The sequence below is a fragment of the Mytilus trossulus genome, chromosome 6, assembly GCF_036588685.1.
Source record: "Mytilus trossulus isolate FHL-02 chromosome 6, PNRI_Mtr1.1.1.hap1, whole genome shotgun sequence".
In the NCBI taxonomy this organism is placed as follows: Eukaryota; Metazoa; Mollusca; class Bivalvia; order Mytilida; family Mytilidae; genus Mytilus; species Mytilus trossulus.
In genome coordinates, this window is record NC_086378.1 from 33,052,940 (window position 1) to 33,064,232 (window position 11,293).

General features: G+C 30.9%; 1 protein-coding gene across 1 annotated transcript; it reads left to right on the forward strand.

Annotated features, from left to right (window-relative positions):
• The first annotated feature begins 3,655 nt into the window (after nucleotides 1-3,655).
• Nucleotides 3,656-10,756, forward strand: LOC134722509 (electroneutral sodium bicarbonate exchanger 1-like). The gene is made up of 4 exons (XM_063586130.1): nucleotides 3,656-3,721; nucleotides 4,214-4,378; nucleotides 6,725-6,903; nucleotides 10,651-10,756. The coding sequence occupies exons 1-4, from the start codon at nucleotides 3,656-3,658 to the stop codon at nucleotides 10,754-10,756; spliced, it is 516 nt and encodes a 171-aa protein (XP_063442200.1).
• The last annotated feature ends 537 nt before the right edge of the window (nucleotides 10,757-11,293 follow it).

Below are 11,293 nucleotides of genomic sequence, written 5' to 3' on the forward strand. Positions count from 1 at the left end.
ATATCCAGTACTACATATTTTAGTACAGAAATAGTACCTTGTATGCAAAAGTAGCTGTGTATACAGTATATCCACTTATGAAGAAGAGACGACACTTAAGGTGGTACCTAAGACTACAGGGAGATAACTCTGTAAAATCAACAGAACGTTTTAATGACGTTGTGTTCTTAAGGGAATATTAAGCTTCTCAACGATCAAAATAAGTGTTTGTCAAACTGCTATATAACCAGTGTAATATTTCTGATTAAACGGTTGGTTCATTTTTTTTTGATTTTTTTTATATTTTTGTCAAAGGGTCAAAGTAAATACTTTGTCAAAATTTTAAAAAAATTAAACGAGCCAAATTACTTTTAGTTCAGGTGTTAGGTACCACCTTAATGGAGAACACATTATTAACTTTCATGAAGGATGTTTGTTCTTGTTTTGACTTTTTATCAGATGCTCCGAATTCTCAAATTAATTTAAGTAGTTATCATACATTTTTTATCAAGCTTACCCCTATATTTTGTTTTATGTATATAGCTTAAAATGCAACGTATGAAACCTTTATGAAATTCTTGTCATTTATCAAAGTTTTTTTGAAAACAAAATGTGCAAAGGTTAAATGCATCAAAATTCTCGAAAGAATTATTTCCTTCTATATTTTAAATTGATTATTTAAAATAAAACAAGGTCAAACACTTTCAATTTTTTGTGCTTTTCATATCATTTCAACAGTATTTTAAAAAGCGTTTGTTTTGTTTCTAGAATTGTCCATAAGAAAAGAAAGTTTATAATTGAAAATACCTAGTTTTATACAGGATATAGTATTATATGCAAGAGTCAGTCAGGTATTTGCCATACAAACATATTTTTTTCAAATTCCTGGCAACCTATTATACGTTAAAATAACATTATTCTCTATTTGAAGAAATAACAGTGTACTGAAAAGTAATTACAATATAGTTATCTTTATATTCCCATATTCCCGTATAAATAATATCGTAGGTCATCAAAAGCTATGTCTATAGTTTGAAATACTCTGCAGCATAATTTTTTTTTGTTATGTTCACAGGGAACGACGGAATGTCTTTTGGCTGCAGCTTTTGTAAATATTGCGTTTGCATTGTTTGGTGGACAGCCTCTTGTCATAATGGGTGTTTCCTTTCAGTTATTCACAATTGAAATATCTATGTTTCGCCTTTGTCTGTAAGTACTTGACAATAGCAGTTATGATTAGCAGAAAATTTGGTAAATAGATGTTCAAGTAATGAAAAGATTTAAAAAAAGTTAAAGCATCTTTTTAAGGAAATTGTACAACTTTTATATAAGAGAAGCAAAAGAAACCAAACGAAAATTGAAATATCATAACTCGAATATTAACATATTAACACAAGAGAGAACACTAACGACTGAGCAACACGAACCGCAACGAAAACTGGGGTTGCTATCACGTGCTACAGAAAGAAAACATATCGTGTTGCTTATAATAAGTTCAGAACCGGTAATAAGTTTCATTCGGTAAGTCATAATGTTATATGTGGCGAAGAAAGAAGATTTAATTTTCATTCTTGTTTTTTATTCGTTGGATAACAAATTCAAAGGTAATGATTTTATTTTTCAGTGATTCCAATTGGGATTATCTATCATTCAGATGTATGATAGGTCTATGGTTAGCTCTGTATTTACTGATCATTGTTGTGTTTGATTTGAGTATAATAGTCAGATATATAACAAGATTTACACAGGAGATTTTTGTTTGCGTAATGGCTAGTATTTTCATAATATATGAATCATTGACACGGTTTAGCAGATATCCCTCTTATACACACCATAACGTACCGTTTTGTACATGCACCTGTGTCCCTGATAACCAGACAAAAACTATGTATAATACTCCGTATATGGATTTCAATTCATCTATGTATACTCCGTATATGGATTTCAATTCATCTATGTATGAATTTATGCAAGATAATAGTATACAGGAAGAAGTTTGCGCTAAATTAGGAAATAATTTGGAAGGTTCCGGTCGGGGTACACAAATTTACAATAGTGATGTGCGTTGGTTACCTGTAGTACTCTGTATTGGAACTTTTATCATTGCTTGGAAGTTGGTTGAAATTAAGAAAAGTAGATTATTCCCAACAGTAGTAAGTTTATATTTATACCTATTGTGACTGAAAATCTCTTCTTTGCTATTTTATACAAAAAAATTTAGAACTTTAGAAAATTAGAAATAAGAATTTTTTTATTTTTATTATTAGAAACTAACTGTTATCAATATATATAAGTAAAGATAACTATTTATAGTAATGTAACTCCAATTAATAATTTTGAGATCGAAAAATTCTAGAAAACTATTTTTACGTTATATCAAATTTGCTTACATTAATCACAAAGATGTTTAAGCATCTTCTATTGCATTTCAAAACTAGAATACTTTGTTTTATTTAAATTGTACCGCTTCAAGTAATTTAAATCACTTCAAAATTCGTCATGAATTTATTAGGTCTTTCCACTTTTCCGTTTTTTTCTGATTTCTTTTTTCTTCCGCCAATTTTTTTCCTTGCTGAATTGACGTTTCGCAAGATGTCGCTTGGAGAGTTGGAATATGATATACAGTTTGTACGCTTTTGTATCTACTTCTACGTAACAGAATACTTTCACCGAACAACTGTATAAAAAACTGAAAAACTTATTTTTTCCAAATTGTTCGTTGTATCATCAGGATGTTCTGTTTTATTTTGATCGAAACCGTAAAGAGATTACATATGAGAGTTATTTCCCCTTTTGGTATTTGATATAAGTGAAATGTATTTTTATCTGGAAACGTATAAGTGATAGCGGCCTAGAGTCTTTTATTTGAGGTCCGAGGTCCAAAAAAATGCAAATGAGGTCAAGGTCAAAGGACAAGGTCATTTTCATAATTCAGATTTTGGGTTGTTATCTCTTATTTTCAGAAATCATATAAGATATCGACAAAATATTTTCACATAATTGTTAGTTGTGACATGTCGTAACACGTAAATTTTAGTCGTAAGGGTACTTAGACATTTGATGCAAGTTTCCCACTTTTATATCTAATATAAGTCGTATGGTAATATAACTCATTAACAATATAAAGTAGATGCCTGGAGTCTTTTCATTTGAGGTCCTTGGTATATAACCGTGAAATTGAGCTCAAGGTCATAGTTTAATAGGACACTCTAGATTTTGACCTTTGCTTTAAAGTCATATTTATACACCAAAATAGCCATAGGAACAGATATTTTAAACTGATTTTCATAATTTTAAATCAAAATAGATCTTTATTGGTGGAAAGAGCATCAATTGTCTTAGAACAATTGGTTTTTAATTTTTATTTCTTTTTTGTTTAAACACATGACAAGCTCGACAATATCTTTACCATTATGATTGTATGAACTGGATTTGTTTTCAAAACTGCTAGCGTCGTTTAGATAATTTCTTTAACTTTCTTTATCCTGTTTAAAAATGTATTCTTCATTGATACGAGACAAAAAAGCTAGTACGCCAGACGAAAGACTTATCTGTGATGCACAAAACAAAAAATAAAAAATAATAATTACAGTTTATGCATTAAATAGCCATAACAATGTGTTCGTAGGTACGTCATACCATAGGAGACCTTTCAGTCTTCATCGCCACTTTTACAATGGTTCTAGTTGATGCACTACTGGGAGAACCAACTCCTAAGCTAACTCTGCCACATAAGATTCAGGTTTGTTTAATACATTCTCTTTCAAATATTTAGATATGATATATGTATAACTTATACCCTGTCGACGAACCCGTTTTAGCTCCTTTTGGAGATCATGAGAATCCCTTCATTTTGATTATCTTGATTTGCTTTTTTTAATTCTCCATTGGCAGTGCCTTCTTTATTTTTTTTTAGACATTTGTGAATAAACAGTAAATGTTTTTAATATTGACATGTGCATATTCAGTAATTCATCACACATCTTATGAAAATAAACTCATGATATAAACCAGGATTAAATTTTGTATATACGTCACATGAGCATTTTGTCTTCAAAAGACTTTTCAGGGACGGTCGAATCCAAAAAAGTAAAAAAGGCCAAATAAGTACGAAGTTGAAGAGCATTGAAGACCGAAATTACTCAAAGTTTTGTCAAAATTTAACATTTTATTTACACCACATTCCAAGCATTCTACAGATTGTTGTGTTAAGATTATTTATCCAATATTAAAGCTTTCCTATCCTGGAAGGGAATGGTTTGTAAGACCGTACAGCCCTTCTAATCCTTGGTGGACAATGCTACTAGCAGCTTTACCAGCGATTGTAACTTTAAAGGGGATTTTTGTGGATCAACATATTACAGTTGTTATCATAAACAGAAAGGAAAATAAACTAAAGGTTAGATTGCATGTCATAACTGTCTTGTTATCTCTGGGGACTATTTGTTTTAATGTATTCTAAAAATACGAAGATGTGGTTATCAATGAGAAAACTCTGCGACAGAGACAAAATGACATAAGAGTTTCTACTAAATTTCACTGTAAGCCTTCATCAATGAGCAAAACTCATTAGGCATAAATTGCCATGCAATGACAAATATAAACTATGCAAACGGGAAAAGTAACGAACCAATTTGTGTACAAAACAATGAATACACACATTTCTTATTATTTTTTGTAATATCATAAAAAAAGTTAACTAAATAATAGCCAAAAAGTAATTTAAAGTCGCATTATCGAAAACAAGATTTTTTTATTCTTCTATATTTAATACTCGATTTGTTTCATTTGACTGTGCGGAGTTTAAACCGTTCTCTCATCATAGACTATTCCATCTTGGGCATCTAAAGATAGGTGTTTCGGAATAATATCATCAATGAAGTGTCCAGTTATGATCATTGATCCGGTAAAACATGTTAACACTATACGTGTATTCGCAAAGAAAATAGTGAGACACAGCCGTTTATCTAATTATTAAACGGAGTTTTAAAAAATGTTATAATTGTCACATAAAGAAAATTGTAGATATAAAAGATTTTTTTTGACGACGGCAGTTGCAAATTCTAATGCAACAACGTTTGTAACGTTCATTTTGATTAGATAACGTCATTTATTTACATGGCATCAATTGACAATTGATGCTAACGGACGTTGGCGCAAGCCCAGACGGCATATGACAAATTTTAAATACATGTTTTAACGTTGATTTCTGTCAGTTTCATTAGAATGAAGATACAAATATTGTATTTTAAGCTCCGACGGCATCAATTGGGGATTTGATGGTCGCAAACGCGTCGCCAGTAAACTTTATTTGCGACCATCAAATCCCCAATTGATGCCATCGGCGCTTAAAATACAATACAGTTATCTCCTAAATATGCATATTCCGTAATTCTATAACGTTTTAATATACTTTTTTTATTCCGATTTTTGTTGTTGGATGAGATTTCTTTTATTTGTACACATGTACAGCAAGAAGAACTTTCTTTAAAGATTCTTCTTAAAGATAGAGGTCTCAGTATCAAATTTTAATAAATCACAACCAGAATTATCAGAATATCTAAAAGATTTGTGTATTATTGACCGTTCTTCTTATTTTCTTTCTCTCTCTTTATCTTGTTTTTTAAGTGTATGCGCGAATGGGATGCTTACACTGTCTCTATTTGTTTTTGATTGTTCCATATTTTTAACCCATTTTGATCTATGTTGGTCAATTATCTTTTTTTTTTAAAACAATGTTGCATGACTGCCAAATAGACAACTCCCTATAAGAGACCAAATAACACAGAAATCGACAGCTATAGGACACCGTATGGTCTTCAACAATGAGCAAATCCAATACCGCATACATAGTCAGCTATATTTAAGAAGAAAAATATGATGTAAATATCTGCTTTCCAATATTATAATATTATTTGACAATAACAATCAAAATCAAGGAGTAAACAGTAAATCAGGTGCTCCGGAAGGGTAAGCATTTCCTGTACAGTATACGGCACTCGTCTTGTAATTTTTTGTTCAGTTCGAAAAATTATTCTATTCCTCCAATATCATACACTCATTTTTTTTTTGAGTTTGTTTGGTGACAATAATGGGTGATTACAAATCAAAAGTTTTTATAATGCCAACTACGGTAATCATCCTTATAACACACATGTATATCTTCTAATAAACTGTTCTTATGCAAATTAAAACGTAAGCTCCGCCCGATCAGTTGAAATAACATTGGTAATACACATATATTGTTTTGCACTTATCTAGTTTTTCTCTAGTTATTGTGAAATAACATCATCAAATGTGCTCGAGTCAAACAAACACAATTGTAAATAAGGGCAATACAAAATGTTTAAAGCAAAACAAACAACTAGGCAAATTTACGTGTGAAGTGTAGCTTTCGACAGTTAGCTGTGTGGTATGTTAACTTCACTGTATAGTGTGTGTTTTTGTACCATCAAGTACAAGCCAACTTTTGATTATGGAGAGTATTGGGTAAAACTTCTGAAGGTGAATAATAATCAAAACATATTGATTTACATTAATTTCTCTTCAGTTGTTTATGCGCATGTATCTCATGGCCTTTATATTGATTTTGTACAAATCTTCTACCTTTTAATTTAAATTAAATCAGGGGTGTCTAAGAAAATCATTAGTTACAGTCTTACATATATATTATTGTATACATTCTTGTTTGTTTTAAGCGTGCAAATTAAAACAAAATAGACATTTTTTTTTTTATCTTTTACAGAAAGGTTTTGGCTACCATTTAGATTTGACAGTAGCAACGATATGCATTGTGGTGTGTTCTTTATTCGGTCTCCCTTGGCAAGTTGCTGCCACAGTTCCATCAATCGCACATGTGAAAAGTCTCAAAATCAAATCCAAGTGTACGGCAGTGGGTGAGAAACAAGTTGTAGTTGGTTGTAGGTGTGTACATATACATCTATACATATATTATACAAGCAAAAAAACATGAACTATGTATTACTGTTCAATGAAACATACTTAAACACAAACAAAAAAAAAATCATAATTTCTTCGCGTAATATTTTTGATAGAAGATTCACTCTAGTACATTTACTTATTCTCATGATATATGCATTACCTATACATTTGCGTTCATTTAATTTTGCTTTATTTGAAAAAATAAATAAGGTATCTTCACTTTAATACTTTCTTTGACTTTTTCATTTCATTATTTGAGTATCACTGATGAGCATCCGAGTCATGCTGGTCTCGTGTACAAAATCTTAAGGGTGTACTTGTGTGATCTAAGGTAAAAATTAAATAAATCAAGATTGCAAAATTGATACTTTAAGCTGGAAGAGTATTAGTTAAGGATCAAAATAATCTAAAAATATTGATAGGTCATGCAGCTCCTTTTCGAGATATTTGATTAAGGCTGACTCGGACTTTTACGTTATATTTGCGTTGGTTTTATTTGGGTCTCAAATCACAAGAAAGAAAATCAAGAATCTGATAAAATTTTGTAAAATGACCTTTTATGAGCTATTAAGTCTTATGTTAAAGGATAAATATGTGTTATGGGCAACATATCTTACCCTGCATTGTATGGAATAAAACCAAGGACTCCGAACATTTGACACTTATTTCAAAACCCCACCTTAGTACATCCTTAATACATTTATCTTTTATTAGCTTATTTACAGTGTATATGAGCTCCGATTGAAACGGAGGTAGCTTATTATTATATTTAATTCACTAAATTTGTTTGTAATTCATTTTTGGATTTGGCAGTTGAAATGTTGCGTAGCTGATTATAAGGATCTCATAAATAAACTAATCATAGATTCCAGGACTAAAATTTTACACTTACGTCAGAAGCGCGTTTCGAATACAAAAAACTCATCAGTGAAGATCGAATAAAAAAAAAAATAAAATGCCAAATAAATTACGAAGTTGAAAGACATTGGGGACCCAAAATTCCTAAACGTTTTGCCAAATACAGCTAAGGTTATCTATTCACGAGGTAGAAAAGCCTTAGTATTTAAAACATTCAAAGTCTTATTAACAGTTAATTTGTCAATATAAACATGTCCATTGATAATTCAAGTCAACACAGAAACACAAAGTTGCTTCATAACATATAGAAAATATTATTGTTGAAAAATAATAATATTTTTTTTTATCCATAATACAGTCATATGTTAAATATGGGTACTCTACGAGTATTTAAGAATATGATAGTTTTGATCCCACTTTGAATTTACGAAAACTTGATTAATAGCTTTTTTATGTAGACAAATCAAATGTGCAAAGAATAGTGTACCCTACCTAATATGCTATTTTGAAAGATAATGGGTCCAACTTTACCATTCGTGTATTTTTTTTTTATCCTTTTGACCTTAGGTTGTTTCTTTCATCAGCGAAATTTTGCAAAAAAAAGGATGATTTCTTTAAATGAAATGGAGAATGGAAATTGGAAATATGACAAGATCTAACCCGATCAAAGAGCAGAAAAATGCCAACAATTGGTCTTCAATGCAGCCGCACACGGAAGTTGGCCTCATTGGACCCCTAAATATATATGCGTACCAGTTCAGTGAGAATGGACGTCACTCTTAACTTCGAAACATACAAATGACCTAAAATAAAATAGGAAGTCATGACTAACAAAGGTCATAGACTCTTGACTTGGGATAGGCGCAAAAGGGGGGTTAAACAAGTTTTGTCAGATCTAAACCCCTGTACCTATACATCAAATCAATATAGACTAGACTAGCACACATTATACACACGTAAAACTCATTTTAAAAGAAGTCTACGTCTAATGTCAGAACAAGTAACAAAAGAAACTAAGCAAAATGGCGATGATACATAAATCAACAAAAAACAACTATATAAGTTACTTCAACATTTTGTCTTGTTAAAACAGCTTATCGGCCATCTAATCAAAACAGTTTAAAAAAAAAAAAAAGATAATATTTTTTTTCAAATAAGACCTTAATTACTTTTAGAGTGTTAAATATTTGTTGGAAGTACTTGATAAATAGCATGTTTATATTGGTGATTTTGAATCTGTTCCAAGTTTTGATTTTTTTACCATGTTGTCTCATATTCGTTTTAAGAAAATTTCACACAAACCGTTCATCGTCAAGTTATCGGAATTTCAATGGGAACTAACTGTGCACCACATATTGCAAAACCTGTTTCTGTATTGTTATTAGTAACATTTTATGACTAAAATCAACAAAGACTCGTCAAATTACATCTGTTAGTAATTAACAATACTTTTAGACATTTGGATGATATATTTGCTCTCAATAATGACAACTTTAGTATGTATACTAAAGAGATGTATCATGTTGAACTAACATAAAAATAAAGCTAATATAAACGGTGACCACTGCCTTTTCCTGGATCTTAATATCTAAATCATTAAAGGGAAGCTTAAAACAGATGATTTTTTCATATCCTATTGTTAATCATCCGTTTTCAGATGGTGACTTTCCCTTATCATCATTTTATGGTGTTTGAAAATCTTAACTTGTCCGATTCGCTCGTGTAAAGAACAACGTATAAGATTTTAGCGAAAGAATCTATGTATTACTGAAAAAAATTGTTACACCAGGGTTTTCGATTTTAGAAACTTGTCAAAATATTTACTGAATTTTATCCTAGTTATAAGGACGTTATTCGTAAATATAAATCAACATTCAGGCATCTTATACGTGCAGGCATTTCACATCCAGTCTTTAATGGTAATATTCACTTCATAGCACAAAATATGTCGGCATTCACCTCAAAAGCTAACAAAACCTTTTGACTTATTACGAAAGGCCATAATAGATGGCATATTTTGGATTAAATATTGATTCACTTATGGGGTCTTTGCATTGGAAATACACACATGCCTTCAAAAAAAGTGTTGGCATGCCACGGGTTTATGTTCTTTTCGTATGATTTATGATGGCAAGTTACTAAATCCCTAACGAGAGGGATTGTGCTTGATATTCATATGATGAAGATAAAATCTTGTAATCAAAATAAATGAGGTTTGGAGTTGTCATTTCTGTAACTGCTAGTAGACTTTTCTTAATTTATGTATAAGTGTCCTTCCTTAATTTATGCATAATTGGCCTTTTGGATTTATGTTTAATTGTCATTTAGTTTAGTCTCTTTTGTTACCTATTCTAAAATTGGACATGGATTCCTTTTAAACCGAGTTTAACTGTGCGTATTGTTATTTGCCTGTTTATTCTACGTTGGCTAGAGGTAGAAGAGGAGGGTTGAGATTTCAAAAATCATGTTTAACCCCGCCTGTCCTAAGTCAAATGCCTCTGGCCTTTGTTAGTCTTGTATGATTAGTTCTGTTTCTTTAAGATAATTCGGACTTTATATGACGTCCATTATCACTAAACTAGTACATATTTTTGTTTTGGGACAAGCTGAAGCACCCCTGGGTGCGGTGTTGTCTCACTGCATTAAAGACCCATTCATGTCTTCTGCGTTTTACTGCTCTTTGGGCGGTTTTTTGTCTCTTTGAGACATTCCCCATTTCTATCCTTAGTTGTATTTATAATATACTGAATTTGTATTTGCATATATTGATTAAACTTTATTCTTACAATGTTTGATAGCACTTTTAAGCATTCTTCAGTCACAAACTCTCACTGTATCAATTAGTTAGTAAAAAAAATTACATTGTTTTAGGGAACAACGTCTTACTCTTCTGATTATCGGAATCCTAAACGGGTGTTCTTTCTTTATGTGGCCAATCTTAACGGTATGTAATGGAGTAATACGTAATTTGTTTTAAAAATACGATTGATTGAATGTGTGTTGCTTAACGTGCTACAAATCCGAGGCAAAAGCGAGTTTATTATGTATTGATAAAGAACATATTGAGACATAAGAAAATGCCTGTACCAAGTCAGGAACATCATGCCATTTTAATTACAGACTTTCCGTGTTGAATTTCTATCCTAGTTTTGTATTTTTGTTGTTTTGCTCTTTGATAACAATACGACAACCACACACACGCACATTAATAGTATGCATTACATTGAGAAGTCATTGTACGGTTTTCAACAAACAATACGTTTCTTTTCGTCATGATAATCTTAATTCCTCTCATCTTGACAAACTTATTTTGTGTATTATCGTGTTTTTAATCAATAGATTGTAAAATAAATTGTAAAATAAAGTGTCATTGTACACGTATTTATATATCAACATTGAATTAGATTTGATACATCTAAAAAAATCTAATAGTTACGTTATATACTAGTATGTAGAAATCACATCCATGGCGGATTCAAGATATAAGGCAAATTCCTAATCTGTGGTAAATATG